Below are 25,070 nucleotides of genomic sequence, written 5' to 3' on the forward strand. Positions count from 1 at the left end.
GATTTTGCCAATTTAAAAAGTTTCCCCTTGACGTTTGCACGCTCAAAGAATTTGAGTATGTTTCAACTTGGCATATGATAATTCTGGGAAAAGCATTGAACTATGTCTTCCACAAGAAAGGGTTTAGATGTATTGTTATTGGCAGTTTTAGTCTCAAATATTAATATCAGCTTTCAAAAAAGCCGTTCAAAATAATTGGTCAAATAATATCTGTTGGAAACTACAAATAAAGAAAAGTAATCCCACTTCAAAAAATGGCAAAAAAAAGAAAAAAAAAGAAAAAAACATTTCTTACTAAGAGAAATACAAGACGATTACAAGATTCTTAGATGCTGTCAAAATCGACGCAGGCCACTCACTCACTGCGATGTTCTTGTGAAAAATAAACTCTCCTGCTCACTTTCATTTTCCCCAAGTGAGCTCGTAAGACTGACGTTTACTGTGAGCACGACAGTTTTAAGTCTGCCCTCTTCAAACTCTAGATGGTGGCTGGTGGCGTATATTGTCATATCTCACTGTCAAACCAGAAACTGTGTATTCAATTTGGACAACCTACTGGTTCTCCAATAGTCCCAGATTTTAAAGCTTTAATAATGACTCTCCAGGGCCAACTCAAACAAGCCTCTTTGTTTTTCTACTCTGGAGCCTATGCAGCCTGCAACCCGCTAAAAAGTTCTATAGACTCCCTGTCAAATTTAGGAAACAAAGTCTGGATGTTATGACTAATGGATATCCAACCTCTGAGCCTCCGTGCCAGGGTTATCTGCTAAAGATGGGTCCTATCTTTAATACCATGCTAATTAAAAGTGAATATTCATGATAAAAAAAAACCCACAAAGCTGTCATCGCACATTTAAAACAAAAACTGTCACTGCCAACAAAAATCTATTGAAGCTCTGTAAAAGAACAAAAGATCCCTCTCATTTTAACTCACAACAAAACCTGGCCTCCGCCGTGCAGCCACATCAAAGCCTGCTGGAAAGAGCCTGAAAGTGCAGCTCACCTCTCAAGGAGAGCAAGGCCATCCGACCGCAGGCAATCCCTTTCACTTGACAAGTTTATACATTATTCCACTCATTAAAACCACCACATGCCAGCAGGACTTCAACAACTCTTCAGTCAACCAGGCATTAACGTCAAAGAAGAGAGACAAAACAGATAGCTCAAAAGCGTTATGTAGTGATCTGATGGACTAAACAACATGATGTGTATTAGTGGCATTGTTTTGAGGACATCTGTCACATATGTTAATAAAGGAAGTGGTTCATTCATACACCAATTTGAGCAACTTAACAGTAGATAAAGAGGCCAGTACTGATAAAGTTAGCAGATGGAGCAATGGAAATGGATGATATAGCGTTTTCATATTTGACATCAGTATAATCTTCTCTCCAGATTTGAAATCTAAAAAAAAAAGAAAAAAAAGAATGACACTTTGAGTCAAATACTTGGTCTAGACTTGGATTGCATCTCTCAAAACCTTGTAGCTTCCTTGTTTCCAGAGGATGTGATGGATCGTCACAGTTTAGCCACAACAGCTCAATACACTAGCTTTATGTTGAACTATTCATCTACATACAGTAGCTCAGACGCTCCATTTGAAGTAGTGTATTTATGGATTTTTAATTTTTTTTAAATTAAATTAATTTTATTTATTTATTTTGGTCCTGAAGGCAAAAAATGATAATAATAATAAAATACCCAAAAAATAAAAACAGATAAACAGCTTAAAGTTCCCATTTGTAAGAAAGTTGATTTTTGAAGTCTCATTCCCGACTCATCACATACTGACAGTTTGGGATGGTGGCCGACCCGTCATACAATCACCATGTTTAGTCAGGTGAGTTTGCAGCATAGTGAAAAAAGGGGTTACTAGATTAGTATTTTGAGTTTTATATTGATGCTTTGATATTTTTCACAGGTAGGCATTGTGGATGTAATATAAAGTCATTTCTTTGCAGATGATACTGAAGTTCTTAAAAACCTTAAATATTTCTAAGCAAGTTAAAAGTATATACAGTATATATATATATATATAGCCAAGATATACACTGATGCTAAAACTCTTTTTTGAGAGATTATAATGCAGAAAAAGATGCTTGGGTAATTTAAGTACACTGCTGTCGTAGTAAAATATAAAATATTCTGCCTCCATTACATATTTTTGTTGGAAATGTTTAATAAACACATCATCAGTGCAAAAAAGGTGTGTATATCGGCCGGTATGCTGATATCAGATTTTTTTACTTCCTACTATCGGTAATGGCCCCAACTATCAGGTAATGGCCGGGCTCTAGTTAAAAGTACTAAAGAGTTGCAACATTTATTTCCTTTAGTCCTCCCCACCACAGTCTGAACACATCACCAAAGCCCCACAAATTAGTTTGTGGCTAAAAATAATGGAACCGCAACAAACTGTAAAGCAGACGGTGCAATTATTGCATGTGTGCCTCATATATGGACCACCTGCAGCCGAGGCAGCAGCTGGCATGTGTTTATCTCCAGTGCTGCCATGATCCTCATACAGCAGCCATGGCAGAGTTGAAAGCAGCCAGATGACATCCTGAACTCGGGAGCCAACGGCTGGCTTCAGGAGGTCAGTGAACATGGTGATCATTATGCTTGTGTTGTTGTAACTCCACAGTCGTTTTTAAAGGCAATCCTGACCATAATGCATTGCCTGTTTTCTATTTTCTATAAAATAAAAAAGGCTCTTACTCCATTAATTTCAGAATCAATACTTTCACCCTTGTGCCGTGAGCACATTTGCTCTGCTATTCAATTATAGGAGGGAGAGAAGGGCCAAGGGTGTTTAATAGTACTGAGCTGCCTTCCTTTAAAAGGCGGTGTTGCATGACATAAGGCAAAATTGACACAAGGTGGTGGGCAACAGTACAAGACTGCCCGGGTCAATAAGAAAAGTTTCAGGCAAAGACGAGAAACAATAAAGCGAGAGATCCAATTTGTTCCTGAGTATGTGATGTGATGGAAATAAAAAAGTGCAGTAAAATGTATGTGTCATGTTCAATTCACAGGACTCATAAATACGTTTCCCATAAAAATGACACGCAAATTCTCCTAAGCAATATGCTAAATGATGTGGACAAGCCTGAGCTAACTTTAGTGCCCTTTTAATGCTTTTTCTATTAAGCTTTAATGGCAACATTGATTCTGCATTTAATGTTTAACCTCTCTAATTCTGATTAAAGAAACATTCTGATTGCACAAAGAAATGAAAAACTCACCATATTCCTGCAGCGACTTGCATATGACATCTAAGTGGGTGGAGCCAAATGGGTTTCTGACAAATCTCCGCCTCCGCCGCAGGTCATCCTCCCAGTAGTCCAGACGCCAGAAGTCGTGCAGCTGACTAGGAGAGAGACAAGAGGACAGGAGGGTTAGATAGAGCACACACCCCTCAGTGATGGTCTGATTACAGCAGCCACTTCCTTATCAGTGGAAAACATCTTGAGGAGAAAAATCAGGCCACAGATAACAGTTTTATTAGGCTGAGTAGTGGCATGCTCTGCAGAGGCCCGGTAATGTTTGCTCTGCTAAGGCCTATAGCATCAGAACAGCAGGGAGCAGCAGCAGCCGCTGCACACATAAATCACAGGCACTCCCATTAACAAATACAGCATCAAATTACAAGTATAAATGGCACAGCTTGCCTCCTTTTTTACAATGTTTTTTAACAAGTCTTGTAAATCAAAGGTAGGAACCTCAACGCAGACAGCGTGGGGTTTAATGATCGGGGTCTTGGGGCGGTTGAGGCATGAGCCTATAAAACAAGCCCCCACCCTGCATATGTGGAGCCATGATTAAAATAATGTGCTGAAATATTCATTGAAATGATTCCCAGAGCCCTGGAGCAACCGACAGAAAATTGCATTTTTATTCATTATTAATAACAGCGAATTAGGGTCGTAAAAAAAAGAGAGAAAGAAGAAAACAGTTCCAGCATGTGGTAACCATCTTTGTAAATGATTATTCCAACATTAGCGAGGACCTGGGATAATTTTATTGCTTGCAGCTAATGCAAACCATTAAGCACCAGGACTAGCATTAGGTTACTAAGTGCTGCTTATTCCAACCTCGCACTAGCTGGAGCTATTTCAAAGCCTTCGTGTTTCCTTTAGAGGGAAATGCAGCAAAAAATCTTACTTTAATTTACCCTTAACAGGGAAGGGCAATACATTAAAAACAGTGATGATTCAAATCATTGGTGTGCAGTTAACAGTAAGGTAAGACATGATTACATCAGCCTGGCATGGGGTTCGTTTTCATTTAATTTTCAGTCAAAAGTGAAGAAATATGGGATCACCGTTTAATTTTGTTTAACTTCAACAGCTACAGCATGTGTGCGTAGGAGAGTTTAACTCTTATAGATAGCTATTTATTACACAAACATGAAGAACATCCTCTCGTAGAACAGGACTCTATGCTCTTATCCAAAATGTTGTCTTTACCTCCATGTTGTAAAAAAGAAAAACACTACAAAAAGCCACCCAAAGCTCCAAATAAAACCTTGGATCTTGTCCTGTGTGTCCAAATCCAAGTAGAGATTTTTCAATGCGTGAAGGATACAGTAAGGCCTTGGCAGGCAGCCGTCTTTTGCATTGTATGGTTTCTGCCCCCTTCCCTGCCACAGAATTGAAGCAGTCTAAACAGATTAAAGTGTTACAGGGGATCACATCACAAAATACAGCCTGCGTGCTCCATGAATATAATATCTACAAATGTCAGAAATCAAGAGGCTCAGGAGACTTAGCTGGGCTCTGACAGCAACAAGAGCTCAGTTTCAGTTAAGTATCAATCAAAACTGAGAGAGAGAGAGAGAGTGTGTGTGTGTGTGTGTGTGTGTGTGTGTGTGTGTGTGTGCCTGTAAGTGTGCCCTCATTGTATGCACAAAGTATCATGAGGCGCTGTATGCAAAGCAAGACTGAACGCCTTGAGCTTGTCCCCTGTCAATCTCCCTCAAAGCTTAACTGAGGAAAAGAGAGATGTCAGCGGGTTGAAAGGAGAAACCCACGTAAATGATATTGTAAATGCAAGATTACACAGTGTGAAAAATGTAAATCCACTGTAGGCAACTGGGCGATTACTGCTGAAGATTATGTCCCCTAATTCTTAGTGCAAACAGACAGCAGATGCCAGTGGGGGATATATCCGGCACTTTGAAGATTCCCTTATAACAGCATTAGCTGCATTTGATGCTTTTTATTTGGTCTGCTTTGAGTATAACTTAAATTTAAAACAAAATATTCCCATTCGTCTAACAGCAATCACGGCTACAACATACCAAACCCTCAAGTAATAATGACTGATTATTATGAGTTGGGTGCGTTTCCTTTGTTCTATCCTGTGCAGATGGTTTCAGTTTGAATGCGGTATTCTGCTGTTTGAGTAGGACCTGTGATATTCTAGACCATGTGGTCAGTGCTAGACCGGATTTGCCTGTGCTAAAGTGCCGTGCTGAAGGAACCTCCTCTCCGAGGGTGGTCCAGAAAGTGCACAGGAGGATCACAGTCCTGATGGAGATCTACAGCTGGCAGCTACTGAGCTCTCACACAAGGGATTTCTGAGGTGGCACTGAGCCACCAAACAGCACAGTCATGTCTCAAAACATAGTGGGATATAAGGAATATTATCAAATAGTTTCATGTGTCCCAGTGGGTTTCGGTTGGGTGTCCATGCGCTAAACTTGAATGATCAAATCTGATACAATTGACCTTGTACTTCAGTACACGTGTGCACACACTCACATGCACACCTATACACAAACTTATACACATGCACTCACACACATGCTAAAGCACAGACACTCTCATTATATTACTTTATTTTCATTATTTGCTGATTTATGTTTTGGCTCCTTTAATTTTGCTTTTTAATCCTATGGTTGCTTCTTTGCTTATTTTTGCACATTACATGACTTTTGTAGTTGTTTTTAATGCATACTGAGTTTTATCATAAGCCTCTAAGGGCTTTCTTAATCTCACCTGCACAATATGTGTCTTTTCTTTTCTTGTTATTTTTCTGCTGCGTTCTATTTAATAAATTAAATAAACACAAAGTACAATGTTTTGTCAAAATCACTGCAAAACTCACTCATATGGGACTGAAAACTAGGAATGAGTGAACACACCAACCACTTCAGCCAACTAAATTTTCTGTAGCCGTATTCATACGTGGAATGGGCGGGGCTTAAACCTGAAGTAGGCTGAACTAACCACAAGTGGTTATGGGCTGACCAGAAGTTGCTACATTCATTATTGATGCTTGAGATCAATGTTTTTTATCACAAGAATAAGGGAACTTTTTGCAGATTTACAAAATTATTTACAGAACAAGTTCTTTGTAAACTATCCCATAAGGATTCTCCATCAACACGAGTAAACAGATATTGACATTATCTCAGCTGCACATTGGTGATAGTTGCAGGTTTCTATCCCTATATGTTCCCATATAGCAGCTGAAAAAGACTATCCTCTATTAAATGCACTAGATCCAGATTTCTATTAGGATCTGCAACAAATTATACATACTCATAGATACCAGGCACCTGCATTCTCAATAAACAAATACATAAACAATAAATAAAAAAAATGTTGTATTGGTTGAGAAAATCCTGGTAGTTATTCTGGCATTATGTTGGCTAACATGTTGGTGACATTCTTCATTCCTTAAACATGCATTTAAAAACAATGGGAAATGATTGAGGTAATCTACATACAAGTCCATAAGATATATACAGTAAGTTGATGACGTAATTATCATGACAGGGATAATTGTACTTGCACGTGCACACATTTGTGCCATTTAGTATACTGCAACAGAAAACAATCGAGTCTGATCCCTCCAGACTGCAGATAAAACACAATTCCTGTTTCAGAATCATTAATAGAAAGCTAGTTGCCTGCATTGTTTTTATAACAACAACAAATTGTCTATCCAATAGCATTCTTTATAAAGCTGCGTTGTCTCGAGACCTCCTTATTTTCCACATCAAATACGTCTGGCTTCATGACAACCATAAAGAATGGCTGTGAGCCGGCCTCCTAGAAGCTCGCGAAATTTATTAGTCCCGTCACCCATCAATCACCCAAATGGATTTCAAACCGCATTTTAAAAGCTAATTTTCCAGCACTGATAACCTACAGGAAACAGGAGCACCATTATTTACGGATGCTTTCAGACTTGCTAAGTGCAGTAGGATAAATGTGTTTGAGGAAGACTATTGTCTTTTCTCCCTCAAATAGGTATTTAAAGCACACCTCTCCTCAAGGAGCCGGTGTTGAGGTTTTTGAGTTGCCAGATCTAACAGCCCAGTCTACAGGGAATGTGTTTTGTTTGTAGAAGGAAAGGGAAAGCTGACAGGCATAATTCAAAATAAGATGGGGAGGAAAATAAAAGTGAGAGGATTGATAACAGTTTTATAGGTAACTATAACATCATTCTAGAAAAGAGAGACACTTTTGACAGCTGACAAGGGCTCATATTGGATTAGAGGGTGATATATTCTTAGTGCTACTGTTATATTAGTGCAGCAGAGACCCTATTTAGTCTTCTCATATTTTGTCTGCTTTGGAAAATAGTATTGGTGCTTGAGTAAAAGGGTAAACTAGAGCGAGTGATAGGAAAAACCTGTGCAGTCTTCTAGGTTAAAAGGTGGTTGTTTGAGGTCTGAATTGTGTGTCAAATGAGCAAGACTTCGGCAAACAATTGCCTTCTGTGGTGAAAAAATTCACATACAATTAAGATAAAAATCATTGAAAGAAACAATTACACATTACACTGATTTGTTGTCTAAAGTAATAATTACCTTATTACTCTGTTTTTTTAAGCCACTTTAACCAGAATGGCTCACTAAAACACATACACAGCTGCAATGCAGACAGAAGAGGATCTCATGGTTAAAGATTTCCTTTTTATTCTATTTATGCTCAGAGGAGAGTTTTTTATGTGAAGCAGTCGAGAGGAAGGACAGGGACATGCTGATCCAATAAAACACCATTATATTCCTTTTAAAAGCTTCCATTGGTGACATGAGTAGGGGGTTATTATAATAAATGCCAGTAATCAGTGACAATTCTATTCAAAGGCGCAGTGGCTGGTTTCTATCACACGCACTGGGACACTGAACACACGTCAATTTTTCGAGTAACTATGAGGACAAGTGGTCTTTTCTTCATTTTCAGTTGTCTGAACAGGCTCACTGACTATGAGTTACCAAGTCCGTAAGGAATTACTTTGAGATGCACATGTCACTGACCTACAAAATGAAATAAAAAAACTTGATTATAAAATAAAATAAACAAAACAAAAGACATAGTTCACTGTTAACCTACTGAGAATGTACTTGCTCAAACAGAATTATTGAGGACATTTTAGCAAAAAGAAAAATCCACCGAGGGTGTGTGTGTCTGTGTGTTTAAATTCAGGTCAACTCTCACTAAATTCAGCACTCACCAGAGACTCAGTTTCTCTGTCCTTTCCCCCTCTACCCTCTGCTCTGTAATATAGTGTATGCAGTAAAGTACATTTCCCCTCCAGCTCCAGTCAGCAGTAGACATTACAGAACATAAACACCCAACAATGGAGGTCACCTCGAGGTATTGCTGCTGCAGTCAGTTTGTTAAACGGGAGTGAAGATAAATCCACCTTGTAATCCTAAAAGTTAAAAAGTAATCTTAGCTCTCTCTCTTTTGAAAGAAATTACAAACTGTGCATTTAAAATATTTTCAGAAATACAAATTTGTCAGTGGCCATTTTGTGTCTTAATAATGCATAATAATAATGATGATGCAGGCTGATTTATCAAACTCGGATCAAACTGTAACATTAGGCAGTGCTGAACAAATATAAATTAAGAATCTGTTACTGCAGCCTGATGCTCGCCTCAAGTGTTTTTAGAAACTTATTTTAGTGTGCTGTTTAGCTACAATATGAAAATTCACTCACCAGGCCACTATATTGAAAACAGACACATGGAGGACAGAAAAGGGAGTAACATGCTTACGAAGTCAAACAAGCTGCCAAGACAAAGAACAGAGAAGCTCAGAAGTGAGTGATGTTGTTCTCTGCTCAGGATGCATTTTTATCTTATCTTAACATAGAAAATGGTTTTTTTTTGCTATATGAATGTTCAAAATCTTATATATTTAACCTTTAATCGAACTGGTCCTTTGATCCCATTAAAATGGCAACCACATATGCGGATCTGTAATGATGTGGATTCCACGCATCATGAAAACCATCAGGCAGCCAGCAGACGCTACAAACTGAAGCGAGGAAATGCTAAAACACTGTCTGTCAACCAGCTCATTCTTTTTGGCGAGCATTTTTATGCCACGGTTCTCAACATACTGCTGCTAGATAAAAAAAAAAAATAAATACCAGCGTAAAAAGACACTGCATCAAAAAGTGATGACTGGCAACCATATGGTGATGAGCATTTCTCAGCCCACTACTTTCAAAGTAACCTATAAACTAAGAAAAACACCCACTGTGATTTCCTGTATAAAAACACATCGAGTTTGATCATGCGTCTGTCGAATGCCAAGTGTAAAGTGACTGTATGGCCAACATCATGATCAGATTATCACAGAGGGCTGCAAATGGTACACGAGACTTTCATCTCTCTAATTTTGCCGTTACATATCATCACTGCACTCAACACTGTTGCAGTCGTGAGGATACCGACCTTAAGATCCAAATGCTTCTAGTTATTGGAAATGACTTTTCTTTTAGAGATTGAGAGATAGAGAATAGACACACTGAGGAATGGCTATTGGACACAGACGAAAGGGAAACAACACAGCAGCAACAAGATTAACTCCAGGTCATCTGGTGTAATGAAGACAGACGTATGCGCTCAGACGAGGGATGAGGAGCCGTACTGTACTGGAGGTGAACTCCCCTGGATCACCAGCTTTGTGGATCCCCATCTTTCATCGGAAATGGGGCACAGTGAGGCGATGCCCAGCTCAATTTCAGCACCCGCTGAAATTGATGATTGTGTGAATGGGCCTCTTTCCAGAGATAATTAGCACAGTGTGCAAGGTTAAGAGTGCCCCAAGGGAATAGAGCCTGGTGTAGGTCAAGAGCAAATGCAAGTAGAGAGAATATCAGCATGCAAGAACAAAGGACCATCATGTTTTAAATAAGATCTAATTAAATGAAGAATAAAAAACATTATCACTTGCAAGCTGTTTTAAAAGAAGCTGCTTTTTAGTCCAACCCTCTTTAGATAGTGGACTGAAAAATTAAACATGGTATGCAGACCAAACAAAGATGTTTGGTGGACTGGGAAGAAAAGAAACCTCAAAAGTGTTAATGCAATCCACAGAAACACTAAGAGGTGCATTAATTTTATAATGATTTCTAAGATTACGATTAAGTGTAAACCCAACGTGACTTTGGGTAGCCATGCCCTCAAGCATTCCCTGCTTTATTGTCCATTTTGCATTAAATAACTCTAAAATTTAAAGATTTACCATGATTTACTAAATTAACATCATGCAGTATTAAAGAAGACTTGAAACTAGCAATTGAGACCAAAAAAACATTAGGAAACTGTTGACTGAGGTAATAAATCAAGTGAGAGGAAGCGTTATTTTTTCATAAACTTACATAGCATCAGATTTCTTTTTGAAACCAGTGGAGTCACCTACTGCTAGCCATTAGAAAGAATGCAAGTTTAAGGCACCTCCATGATGGCGCCACTTTTCAGAAATGGAATTTAAGTCCATATTTAAAACAGTCAGCTGGATTACCCATGAGTACCTCTGCCAAGGGGTTATGTTTTCTGTTCTGTTCATTTGTCTGTTTGTTCGCAGGATTACAAAAAAAACTAAAGCAATTTTCCTGAAACTTGGTGGAAGGGTGTAGCATTCCCTAAGGCAGAACCCATTAAAGAGGTCATATTATGCTTTTTGGGGTTTTGCCTTTCCTTTATTGTGTTATGGAGCATTTTTGTGCATGTAAAAGGTCTGCAAAGTGAAATGGCCCAAAGTCCATGCCAAAGGGAGTTACTCTCTTCCATAGAAAACTCTGTTCCTGAACTGCCTGAAACGCCTGGTTTAGAGTCGAGACTTTACTGCTGTAACCTATGTGCATCACTATGTACCAGGCGCTATATAAATATATATATCTATATATTTATTATAAAATATATACACTCCAGTCAGTCAGCAGACATGCAGTTGCTACTGCTGTAGCTGCGTTATTTTAGATCACACTACCTTGCCCGGCATGACCCGCCCTACTCTGTGTCTGATCGGTTACATGCTGCCCGTTAAGTAATGCGCATATGGAACTCTCACCAAAGATTGAACAGAGGCGAGATGTCTCACTCTGTAGCTAAAATGGAGCGTTCAAGACACAGTGTGAAAAGGGATGCTGCAGCAATGTGTTTTTTGAAAATTAATGTATGTAAACCTATTCTACTAGGACCCCCAATTAAAGTATGAACATGAAAATTAGCATAATATGACCTCTTTAAAACACAGGGCAGATGCACAAATTATCTTTCACTTTCAAGTAATTGCAAAATAGAAAATTTGGCCTTGGCAGAATAAATGCCATACATGTTAAAATTCAGTGGATGATAGTAAAGGTCAATACAAACAAAGCCAATTGTAGTACTCCATATCACAATCCACATTAATGCATACCAGTAATCCTCTGGGGGGGCTACACATGTAGCCACTCAAACTTCATACAGAAAGCAGTTGTTATGGAGCACTTGGTAACAATGTGTTTATTTAACATCACCACAACTGTAACAATGCATTTTTTGTCTAAGATGCGGCTATGGAAATATAAATGCATAAATACATATCACGCAACTGATTATACCTAAATGTTTTTTTCTTTATGCAAATTCAAATTAGCCTGTTTCATCCTTGTCAGTATACAGTTTTTTGTTTGTTTGTTTGTCTGATAACAAGCTGCCATTTCGTGATGTTATTCCAGTCAAAGCATTCGATATTTGTACATAAAGTATAAGTGTATCTGTTTTTAACAGATTTATGTTAAGATGTGAAATATTATTTTCTTTGTTTAGAAGTACATAATAAATTCACAGCTGAAATGATGAGGTTTCAGCAGGGAACAACCATATTTTCACATGATTCTAACAGTTTTAGAAATATATCCAGACAAAGATAGTGGTTGTAGATTTGCACATCATAGAAGAGTAGACTATTGGCCTTGGTGGAAGTCCTTCTAGTTTCAATTATCATTTTACAAAAGACACAACAATTTCCCACGGAAAGCAAAAATGAAGAAGATGCACGTTTTACTACTCTGGATGTCAAAAAGAATAGTATTTTAATTATATAGATTATATTGTCAAGCTGATTTTTGTTTATACTGTCAGGCTCAACCAGAGACCCTGGCCTTGCTTTTCTGCCCCAGAGGGGTCATCAAACCTCGAACCCTCTGAGGCTGTATGACCCTCTAAAGGTGATCCCCCCCAAGCTCGTACACTTCTATTAGAATTGATAACCCTTTCAGACGGGACCAAATACTCCGGGCACATCGTGAGTAAAAAGGTTCATTCCATCACAAAGTTATTATCCACAGGCAGATTGTTACCATTCATCAAGTGTGAGAGATGAAACTCACTGTTAGTCAAGGGAAACGGCTGTTTCACTGCCTTGCCACAGATCAATATGTGCCGCCATTTTCCTTTCTCTCCGCTGCTACAAAAAAGTAATTATACAGAAGAAATGTTGACAATCAATAGACTAGTCAGGTAAGGTTAAGGTCTGCTGTGGAGGCCAGCGGAGGCTCCTCCGTCAGCTGTCACTGATGCTGCTGATGTGAACACGGACGCCCGCATGGGAACAAAGGGAGGTTTGTCTCCTTCAGCCCCTTTTACGTTTCTGTTAGGTGGTTGTGTCGAAACAATTAGCACCTCAGGAAGTTCACTGAAGCTCACATTGTGAATACATAAGTGTCAGTAATATGTAGATGTGTCTGTGTAGGAATTTATAATGTACATCAAATGGTACAACGCCTATAAAAATAATTTATCTGTATACATTAAAAGGATGCTTGCAAAAATGCACTTTAAAAAAGGCAATTATTTGGCATGTATACCCGTCTCTGTGTATTTTAAATTCTTTGATGAGTTACAGGCTTTTGATGTGTGTGAAACAAACAGTTGGTGCTTAATTTACCTTTCAGCAGTGTGAGAAAAAACTGCAGAATGAGAGAGACCTCCTAGTATTGTCACAGTAAGGTAGTCCTACACTGCACAAGTGGTGGACGTTATTCTTCAATGAATTCATCAGCCTCGCCTTGACATCTACTTTCACTTTAGACGAGCCTGAACTTTATAATCCACTGGCAGGGTTCAGAGGTCAACAGCAGAGGGGACCAGAGGGCGGGGAAAATCACTCTCTCGCTGGAAAAAACTGTGACATCCAATTTTCAACTTGATTTATCAGTGTAAAGCTAAAATTGATAGTGTGTCATTACTGGGCAGGGAGCTGTCTTGGAGAGATGTATCAAAGCCTCCTCATTTTGATTTAGCGGGGTGGATCAATACAACCCTATACTGTTTCAATTTGAGGGGTATTGATTTTCCTATGCTGACTCTATACAGGGGGACATTCATCATCAAGCAAGCATATAGTATGATCTAACAGGGCACCATAGGGTCTGATCTGCTTATTCTTCACTCAGATCACATGACTGCAGAGCAGCTGTTTTGAAGCCTTGCACAGATTATTTCTCTGTCGTATGTGCTGCAAGACGATTTCTTACGCAGTTTGCGACAAAGAGAACTACAGCTCAAAATGGAGTGGCCTTCGGAGACGCAGATTATGTGCAAATGTCGGGTAATTCAGGAAAAAGCGGCTGCATCTAACGGTGGGCCAGGTGGTTATATCAATCTAATCAGCACACAGTGGTAAAAGAAAAAATATAAACATATAAGTTATACTAGTTTCTGCCTCCTGCCTGCCAAAGAATAATTTTGTTTGTAATGTATTCTACAAAAATGATAAATGTCCTTTGGCATGCCTCCAGGCAGAACTTAGGAGTAAAAGGCAAAGCAATTTCTGTGCATGAGGGTGAAAACAAACATTAACAACTAAAGTCTCTCTCTGTCTCTTTCTCTCTCTCTCTTTCACACACACACACACACACACACACCCACATACACACACACACACACACACACACAGACATAACAGACAGCCACCTCAAAATGCTTGAGGGCTTTATATTTTACAAGAGCAGCATAAATGGGAAAGTTAATGTAGCATTGAATAAGACTAAGCTGGTGAACTGCAACACTGCCTTGAGCTTGTGAGCATATTGCATCATTTTTCTTGCACCAGCAGGTTACCATTAAATTTGAATTTGTTGGAAGTTTTGCAGTATCATTTACAATGCACCCACGCTCAATAACCTTTTGTTTCAATGCAAATGCTGTGCCTCTGAGAGGGGCTCCATAAATATTTGAACAGCAGCCCAGAATTCAATCCAACAGATTTTGTCATGGGTATTTCTGCAAAGGTTCAGTCAGTTTTCTGAAAATCTGTACTTGAATACTGTAACCTTTTCGGTCATGGCAAAAATATTTTTTTCATTTGAAAGTATCTATAATAATCGACATAACTTTTGTACCCTTTTAGTTTCTTTGAAGTAGTACTGAAATTATTCAAAACAAATACATGACTTCAAAACTAAATCACAAAATGACACAGTAAATAATGACAATAAACTTATATTTAGTATCATGAAGTCAAACTCTAGACAGAGTGCATAATCTTTCATGAATCCATGAAAAAAGAAACCAAATGTAGCTGCTTATGACATCTGCTGTTTTGGATGGAAACTATTTGAACTCTACTTCAAGTCAAAAGACATAAAATATAGCCGTAAAAAGTAATTATGCCAGAAAGAATATTTTTCTTGACAACGGTAACATGGTTTCGATATGAAACAAACCCAATTTCAGCAAACAAGGATGAACATCTGTATTGTATTTTGAAAATTTAATAACAAAAACCAAAGCTACTGTTTCAGCAAAGGGGCAACATTTGCTTTGGAAAATCAGCAGTTTGGTGGGCTGAAAAGAGTGTCAGACTTTCTCTCAAGAATGCAGCTCACAGCACAATTTATATTAAGTTCTTTAACTATATATTTCTGCATCTGACCTGCATGTAGTGGTGTTGATTTTTTAACGGGTCTCAGATAAACCCAACGACAGCTTCACCTGTGAGCAGCAACTAAAGCTTTCCAGCTCTGTCTTTTATAACAACTGCATGTATGCTGTTCCATCGGTAACAAAAGATAAATGTTCAAACTCTCGGCTCTCAGCTCAGTAGAAAACACAAACAATATGTTGTAACACCTCTGTTTGTCTGCTGTAACTGCCTCTTGATCTTGCCTCTCCACTCAGTGGACCATGTGGATGCAGGCGAGAGGTGGGAGGCAGAGCAGGAGAGCCAGCAGTTATTTTAACAGGGCCCGTGGGGAAGTCTGCAACTACCACCAGGTGCTGGGCTGTGTGACTGAGAGGGTCAATGAATGCCTGGACAACACTGCAGAAACACCCCAACCCCCTTCTTCCCCTTCCTCTATCCTGGTCTGTTGTCGGACGACTGGCCAATCAGCTGTCCCCGGGGGATTAAGCCACTCCACACTGTAATTGCGTTTGCTGACCCGATCGCTGACCCTATCGGATCCTGGGAAAATGACATTAACTGGTGGTCCAATCCCATCACTGCGGAGTTTTGCGAACAGGTAACTTTTGTCCTCTGGTTGAGCAGCTATGGCTCTTGTTAAAGACTTAACATGGCCCATGTTGGTCTCAAGTGTGAGGGCTTACCTCTGGGCCAGTGTCCCCCAGGCACCATGCTTGTTGGTGAGGATGTTGACGATTTTCTGCTTTAACTGGTTGGCCGTCACGTGGTCTCTGTGTTTAGCGGCACTGATCAGGTGGTCGCACATCTTCTCTTCTTCTTTTCTGTCAGCAGCATATTGGGCACAGTTGGACTAATTTGAGATAGAAAAAAAAGAAAAAAAGAAAGGAATAAGGAAAAAAAAACAGCATGAACCTCATTGTATATTTATGGTTTCGGTACAGTATCCACTGCCAAAAGTGATGTCTCACATCTACTAATAGCATTTGAGAATGTTTTACTTGAATAAAGCCGAATAATATATACCCTCTAATGGGGCATTTGTCACACTGAAGAATGTTATGGCTTCATTCAACACACTTGAGTGCATAAAGATATTAGTGGACAGCTGAGAGATATATTTCTGCTCCCTCAGAGGAGTGTAGTAAATCATGGCAAGCACATGAAGGCAGTCCATTCCCTAACTGTGGACAGATGAGGCTCCCCGCTAGGTAGCCGTGGATGGTGCTATTAAAGGAGAAGGGAAAATACTCTAATAGATCCACAAAGAATATGGTCTGTCAAGGTTAACAAAGCTGCACTGCCATTGTATCAAGAAATATGTTTTTGTTCCCTGGTGTAGGAATGGACGTCATTGTAAATAAGCAGCCATTTTCTCAAACAGAGTGTGCCATAAGAACAAAATGCCTTTTGTAGCTTGCAGAAGTCAAACATAAAAATATCAATAGTACTCCACATATGTTGGCTTTGCCCCACATTATTTACCTTTTGGAAGTCAATGTTGATGCTGTTTTAAAGCATTAAAGGAAAAGTTCACCCAAAAATGAGTCAGTCATTATTGACTATATTAATACTCTACCTTAATTTTGGGTGGGAGCCCAGGGATAGCAATGAGTGGAGGTGGGTCATACATTATTTTAAACAGAGTAGTTCAAAATTCAGTCGCTACTCCCATGCCACAGGAGAGTCAGGTGAAATAACGTAGTCCACAAAACATTTCTGGAGCTTCACAGCTAAAGAGCGTTGTAGCATTGTCCTTAACAACTGAAGTAGATGGAGACTTTTAAAACATGAAAAACATAGAAAGATAAACATAAAATGGCTCCATACAGCTCATCTGGCATAATGCAAGTCTCTAGAATCCCCAAGATCCCAAATTGATTTGAAAAAAATATGATTTACACCTTTAAGACACAGTTAAGCTTACAGTATGCACCATCTCCAGAGGTGGTGCATGTTAACACTTAACAGCTGTTAACAGCTCAGCAGCTACAGTGAAGATTTCGATTTAAAAAAGGGTGCAAATAATGTCTTTTCAAATACATTTGGGACCTTAGAACTTCCAGAGACTTGGATTACACTAAACGGGCTGTACGGAGCCATTTTATGTTTTTCGGTTATTTTTTAAAATGTTTTAAAACAAGTCCCCATCTACTTCGGTTGTTTAGGAGAATGCCGCACCGCTGATTTGCTGTGAAGTTTTGTGGACTACGAAGCTTTGCCTGAATTTGCTTGAACTGAATTTTCATTTTGGAGTGAAATGTTCCTTGAAGGAGTTGCTTTCATCTTGAGATGATATGATATACACAACAAAGCATGGCAGAAACATTTAATTTCAATATTTCATCATTTATTTATTATTATATATGATAATTAAATAATATACTGTATTTAGTTTTGCTAATTAATCATTGTATCATTATTTTATTTTACTCCCTTTTCTCTCTCTCAGCACCAGTGAGATCACTCCACTGATTGCTCACTCTTTCCTATCCCCATGAAGCTAAACAAACCTCACACCAACCTCAGGAGATATCGCCTTTCATCCTTTTTGTGTGGGATTGGAACTGTTGTTGTCTCTTGACTTCTCATTTCCACAAAATCAATAAAAACAAAGTTTAAATAAATATATAACATAATAATATCAATGATAATGTAGTAAAAAAAGTTAGATATCTAAGTGTCAGAGGAATACGTTTAAAATAAAGGTTTAAATCAATTTCTGGAAGTCAGTGCATCGCTTTAAGTGTTCCAGGCAGCTAAAAGTAATCCAATGCACCGACTCCATCTTTGCAGCTAAAACAAGATTGTCTCACGATGCACCCCCCGGGGGGAACTCTTGCTAATATTCAAAATCTAATTTGCTAACAGAAGCTGGAAGTTAATTGAATTTCCTGCTTCAAATTTGAATTCTGTCAGATATCATACTTCAACATATTCTTCATAAGGCAGATAACTCAATCTTTGCTTGTCACCTTGCATCACCACGTGACGCTGTGACAAATATCAAACGTTATTTATCACTTTAAAGCATATGACGCTTCGCCGCGACACCAACTTAATTGTAAAAATGTCTTATCTGCGTCCTGAATCTTCAATCTTGGAGAGTGGGTAATAAAGTAACGTCAGAGCTAGATGAAAAGTGTAGGCTGTCTGGAGTTGGCAGACAGAACGGATGGGGCCAGGTACACTTCCCCCCTTCTCCTGACATCGCATATCTAGCCGTCTCTTCCAGTTTATCTAGCGGGTCAAGGATCCTCAAGAACTGTATATCAAGCGGCTGTTTGAGGAAGGCTGCTTTCCTCAGATAAGAAACTCATCACTCCTCACATGTACAAGCTGCTAACAGAGGTGGTGGAAGTGTGTGTGTGTGTGTGCGTGTGTGTGATTACACACATACACACACACACACACACACACACACACACACATGTCTTCCGATGTTCTACAATAAGCGAACAAACTTTGAGTACAGCAAGATTTTCTTTTTACATATTTTTCTGTCAATCTCTGTGGCATTTATTAGCTCTGTGTGCTACTTAGCTAACTAGCTTGCACTGAAAAATACAAGGGCCATGTTTTTCATTTGGTATTTTCTGTACATAAAAGCTATATATAAAGCTAAATATTCATCACATCAAGAAAATTAATATTCATATAACATTTCTTAAACCTCCTTAGCTGTTGCGTTCATGTCTGAAATAGGAGTGGTTTGATGTGGGTGGGATAAATTCAGATTCAAGAGAGTATCCTCTGAGTTGGTTGGCAAAAGCTCACATCAAAATCCTAAATTAATATTGCTTGCATTTCCCTTTGCGACCAGTAATTAAATTATTTAATGGGAATTGTAAGGGTGAGGAGTTAATCCTCAGTAGGACACAGAGGGACTCAATTACCGAGCATATACAGTTGGACGGCATTTTTATACTAATAGGATTTGTTAGGAGTTCATTAGAAGACTAAATTACTTTTTTCACATAAGATGGTCACATTTGATTTTGGAGAACCGGTTATCTGCAATAGTGCTATTCACTATTGATTATCCCTTTTGTACAATATTTTGTCTGAAGCCCAACTTTACCATTTTAAGGTCCAGTGTGTCAGATTTAGGGGGATTTAGAAGAAGAAATGAAATATAATATTCATAATTATGTTATCATTAGTGTATAATCACCTGAAACTAAGAATTGATGAGTTTCCGTCACCTTGGAATGAGCTTCTTTTATTAACTTTCATGCTTTTGTGAACGATTCACCTCGAATTTGGCACACCACCTGGACTACCAATACATATACACACTGGATGTTTAATGTCAGATGCTAGAAAGAATGGTGCAGTTTATACCTCAAAATCTGCGTGTTTGTGGACGTCCTCCGCTCGCTGCCTGTTCAGGATGAACTCAGCCTCGTTGGCAACCCGAACTATGTGGTCCTTCATGGCGTGGCAGAGCAACCTTTAACATTGCAGAGGAAGTTAAATGCAGCAGACTCCATCATTAATCATGTAACATATCATTTTTATTATCCAAAATCTGTTGTCTAAGGAAGGAGCAATGTTAAGGCAAACACAGCTTGTCAGAATTGTGCAACATCGTGCTTGTTGAAAGAGCACAGTGGCAAACAGCATCATTTGTCTGCGTTATGTTGCAAGGCTGCAGGTCAGTGACAGACTCCTCTGTGGCATTAAGGAGGGAATGGAGTGTCATTAGAGCATCGAAGCCTGTCTGGCATACTCCTGATTGACTGAGCATCCCTTCCCGCTGACCAGAACATCAACCCGGTGCCTGTATTGCTGACAAGTCTGGCCGTGAACAACTTCTCACATGGCTGACTCTGGAGGCTGTGCGGTCCCCACCCACATTCACATTTAAATTCCACTATCTTTAATAATTGAAAACACCCTGGCTATTGTGTGTAGATTACATGCCATTTTACACACCATTAGGCTAGCTTTGTTTTAATTAAAGCATCCCCTGTTCCTCTCCAGTGCTTGATACAGATTGTAATTTCCCTTCTGTCCCAAGGAGAGGCAGTAATCCCGGGGCTGCATTCATCAGCTGCTACTGCCTCTTTAACTGTTGACAGGCACTCATTAATAGACAGACGTTGACGACGCCGAGCTTTGTTTTGAAACCAAGAATAGATGAGAAAGCATGTTGACGAGTGATATTTGGAGATGGAGAAAAAGATGTGCACTCGCATTGATATCTCATGGATAGGTAACACTAATAATTGGTTGTACACGGGCTGTAAATGACAAAAATAACACATAAACAGCCTTCAACTGGTCTTTGAAAGAGACAAACAAATTCAACACACAACGCACAAAAAAGTCTACGTCGATCGCCTCAAAGCAATATTTTGTATTCATTTTAGCACTAGCACTGTAGCTTTTTCTTTTGAGGCTTAAAGACAATGTCTTAATTAGGGATGCATCAATTCATTGGCCGAACATCAGTATGTGCCAATATTCATTTTGCTTATTGGCTGATCAGCGAATATCCATTCACTGATGGCAGTGGCCAACGTTTATCTGCAGTGGCAAAAGTTCAACTACAATTCTTACATATTGCACCTTTAGTGCTATGTTAGTACGGGAAACAAAACTTATCACTGAGTAGGTAGTTATAAAGCAGGCTAAAAAGGCTTTTGAAGCAGTTAAAGTTTTTATGTGAAAGGTTATTTTAAAGAGTGTTTCATAAATTTGTATGACCAAATGTGTGCTCTTTCAAAGATAGTGTAATGAAAGGCTGAATGAATGTAAAACTGTTCAGTTATGTTTTTATAACGAAGATTTCTTTGTTTCCCTGGCACAAAGGGGGGAATCTTTTTTTTTTATTATTAACAAAAGGCAAAATTGTTATTTTAAACATCTATATCTGCTTCAGTCCAGACTTTCACAAGCGGTGCACCCCTCGTCTAAACATAGCTGCATGCAGAAAATACTGCATTTTTTGGATATTTTGTATCAACATGGAAACCTGAGGCAGTTTTCATACAAGGAATGGGAACAAAGCAGAAAATAATGAAGCAAAGTCATCAGTTTGATAGCTGCTTGATAGCAGCTTTGCATTCTAACAGCTGCTTCATGAAACAGAGGAACAGCACACAATTACGCACATACAGTACAGCAGATACTTTGTCAGCCACGCCTTGTAAGGCAAACAGATTTACCAGCCTCTTAGCTACCCCTAGATCTGCCTAGTTAAGCAGAGCAGGTGTGCAGAGACTTGAGTAAGACTGGGAAATTATGTATCTGTCAGCAGCACCCTGGACAGCGCCGTGTGGCCCTACTGACTGAAGCTCTTTGTTCCAGGGCCAGCGGGGGACACAGAGAAACCTGGCTGGGCTGTGGCAAGAGCCCGGACGCAGAGAAGGCCGGGCCAGATGGGTCAGCAGATGGACAAGGAGGCTGAGCCGCCCCTGATCTGCTCTACGAAAAAAGTCTGGCCACACCCAAAGACGAGAGGAAGAGGGAGGGAGGCAGAAAGAGAAACACACACTCTGGGATGTACAGTAAAACAAGCAGCGATATGAGAAGGCAGAGAATAAGGGAGGGTGACCTCACTCTTCCACAGTCACCACAATCTTATTTACTGTTACCCCCTACAGAGCAGCCAACAAGAGGCTTAGAGCTAATCCACACCTAGCTACTTTTTCCAACAACCTTTCGACAGCTGCCAGGGAGAAGATATATTTTTTAGAAAGCACATACTGGTGACAAAAGGGCAAATAAACTACTGCTTGGCTGAGTGATTTAAATTTATACATTTCAGAGAACAGCTACATTACCTTCCTTCGTTGATTAGCTCAATGAAGGCCAGGCCAGCGTTCTTCTGAATAGAGTTCTGCCATTCCTGAAATGACAGAAATTGTGATCGGTTACTTACAGAAACTCTGCATTTTGTAGCATGTGAATGCTTTGTCAAAAAATCTGAATAAAAGCACAAAACATGATGTCCTTATAATCAATATTATATGTTTCTTTAAGGAAAAAATCATGATGGCATGGCCAGTTTTACCAAACAAACAAAAAATGAATCAGAGGCAGTGAAGATTAAACACACTTTCCCAAACCACCAAAAAGTTAAAATGGTAGAGTATGAGTATCAAAATAAATGACTCACACACACACACAAGCATCACATTTCACCATCTTAATTGCATATTTCAACTGTAATTTGGATTACATTTCATAGCTTGTAATTCAAGTAGGTAAAGAACGCATTTAGTTCATGAATCATTTGAGAAAAAAAGTGACGTCTATAAAAAGCTGAAATCCTGCGCAGCATGTGTGACCATCCCTTCTTCCTCTGTGAAAAGATCTGTAAACACAGGAGAGATGTAATTGTGGGATGAAACTGTATCCTCTCACTTAAATACAGCCATTTCCTCTGTCCCTTACAGTGACAGATTACCGACCAGGCTCACTGAGCCCTGCACTATACGCCTGGAAGGGATCCGAGCGCTGGGCCAGAGTGCCAGCACTTGCTGTCTCACAACATGCTCTGGAAATGATTAAAAAGCAGTTTGAGAGCGCGCCTTTCACTGTGGGAAATTCAGCTCTCCTGTGCCCTCACCGAGGTGCAAATGGAAGAGAAAACAGAGCAGGCCACAGTTCAAAAAAGGAGGGAAAACAGAGGACAATGAACGAAAAAGGTTTCCATTCCTAAGGACTACAAATCAATGCAAATCAAGGCTATGCACATATATAAGGAGCCTTTGAACCATTTACAGTTTGCTGTAATTAATTTATGTCCAACAGAAACTTTATATGGAGATATACGATCCAGAGTCGTCAGTGGTGGAAGAAGTACTAAGATGTTTTACTTAAGTAAAAGTAAAAATATCACAGTGTACAAGTCCTGCATTCAAGAATTGTACTTGAAAGTATCAGAAACAAAATATACTACACAGTTACATAAATCAAAAGGCTTTCTCATGAATGTGGAGTTTAAATATTTAGGATCATTTTTTTCTTTTTTGGGTTACAATGTACTTTATTCTTTACATTGCATTAAAGTCTGGCGCTGCAGTATTTTAACTCACAGATTGTTTTTACATTTTATCCTTGGTGTTTTTATGGTTTTAATCATCCATGGTTATAAGTGTTATTCATCTTTACTCTTTATGCCTGCCTGTCCATCCGTACGTTACTGTGAGTTTTATTGTTGTGTTTGGATGTTTGTTGTAAAGCACGTTGTAATGCTGATTTTGATAAGTGCTATACAAATAAGCTAGTTTTAAGTTGTTGGGTTTTTTTTTTATAAAAAAGTGAAACTGGTGTACCAACAAGCAGAATGTCCCATTTCAGAATATTACAATTATTGATGTAGTAAGACATACATTACTTTAGACATCCAGTGTTTAAGGATTAAGTGGCATCTAGCAGTGTTGTTGTCGACTGCAACCAACTGAACACCCCTCGTCTCACTCTGCCCAACGGTGGCGGCTAAAAACGCTGAAAAGGCAAAAAACGCGAAACTCCCTCTATGGTGTGTATCTGTTCTAAGCCACTATAGAAACATTATGGTGCAATATGGCAGATTCTTAGGAAGAGGACCCGCTCCCTCTGCAGATATAAAATGCTCAAGATACCAAGACACAATAGTTCTTAGTTCCAGGTGTGATTATACACTGATGAAAACATAATTTTGAATATTATATGCCATTTCTGTCCTTAAATCTTACACACCGGACCTTTAATGATGTAGCTGGTAAAGGTTGAGATATTTTTCTTACTATGTACACTGCTGGGTGGCTTGTGAATTTCACTTTGGGAATCAGCCTATGCCATCAATAATATGACATAATAATTTATTAGTTGATTATATTTTGGATAATTAATCAGAATGTGCTAAGTAACTTAAATTATCAAATAAATGTAGAGGTGGAAAAATTACACCTGCCTCTGAAACAAGTCGAAGTAGAAAGTAGCAGAAAATGGAAAAAAAGCACAAGTACGACAAGCTTATTCTATGCCGGTGTCTGGTAAGCAGGTAAGCAGCATTTGTTGTGTACAGTAACACAATAACTGACATTGACATTATTATGTATGGGCATGTGTTTCTGTACACAGTTGTCGTGCCTGACACATACCGGTTCACGCAAGAGTACACAGTCTGACCCTACGATGCGTTAAATCAGGGAGATGGTGCTGACAAACTGCTGAGCATCTGGTCTCCAAATGTTCCCCGTGACCCCCTTCCTCTGCAACAGTATCTGCTTGGAATAAGCTGTTCTTGATTTGGACAGGGATCATGTACAGCCAGTCTTCTGAGGTTACACTTGCACCGCACTCACGTGACAAAAATAAATACGGAAATCAAGGCAGATGTGACACTTGGGCGTCGCCGGGAAAATGGCAGCAGGTCAGAGGAGGTATAGCATGAACTAGTCAAATTTGCTATCTTGTCTGAGGTATGCTTGTTGACAGCTGCGATAGTACTTCAGAGGCTTTCTTTTTTTCTTGTCTGTTTTTTTTCCTGGAAAACAGAGCTCCCAGAGGAGGCTGCCTTTGATTGCAGAGATTTTAAAAAGTCCTCTGCTGCCCATTTGAAGGGAATTAGGCCTGACATGCAGCTGCTGAAAAAAAGAGATGAGATCCTTGATGTAAATGCAGACCATGATCAGAGTGCAGCACCTCTGGCCATTGGAAGTTTTTTTAGTAGTTTAGATAAAAAAAAGCTGCAATTTAAAGCTGCATTTATTGAGCTTTTGGCCTTTTGGGGGCAGAAGAGCTCCACGACACACTGAAAAACGCCCTTGACGTGTCGCCCCATAGTGTTCACACTAACTTGTGCGCTAACATCTGCCTTCATATCCAGCAGGCATGGCCAATGTTAGTATTCTCTTGATGTTTCCACAAACACCTGAGAAGAATAACTCCACAAGCTGCTTACAA

The 25,070-nt window shown here is 39.2% G+C and overlaps 1 protein-coding gene across 4 annotated transcripts in view; it reads right to left on the reverse strand.

Annotated features, from left to right (window-relative positions):
* nbeab (neurobeachin b) overlaps nucleotides 1-25,070 on the reverse strand; it is a 224,487-nt gene that overhangs the window by 75,556 nt on the left and 123,861 nt on the right. For all 4 annotated transcript variants that reach the window (XM_084351842.1, XM_084351841.1, XM_084351840.1 and 1 more), the window contains exons 34-37: nucleotides 21,959-22,023; nucleotides 19,512-19,620; nucleotides 15,854-16,020; nucleotides 3,246-3,370 (exon numbers count right to left, since the gene is read on the reverse strand). In XM_084351842.1, the coding sequence (XP_084207968.1) occupies nucleotides 3,246-3,370; nucleotides 15,854-16,020; nucleotides 19,512-19,620; nucleotides 21,959-22,023 (466 nt within the window). The remainder of the gene's footprint in view (nucleotides 1-3,245; nucleotides 3,371-15,853; nucleotides 16,021-19,511; nucleotides 19,621-21,958; nucleotides 22,024-25,070) is intronic.

The sequence above is a fragment of the Pagrus pagrus genome (genome assembly GCF_965226575.1).
Source record: "Pagrus pagrus genome assembly, chromosome: 4".
Classification (NCBI taxonomy): Eukaryota; Metazoa; Chordata; class Actinopteri; order Spariformes; family Sparidae; genus Pagrus; species Pagrus pagrus.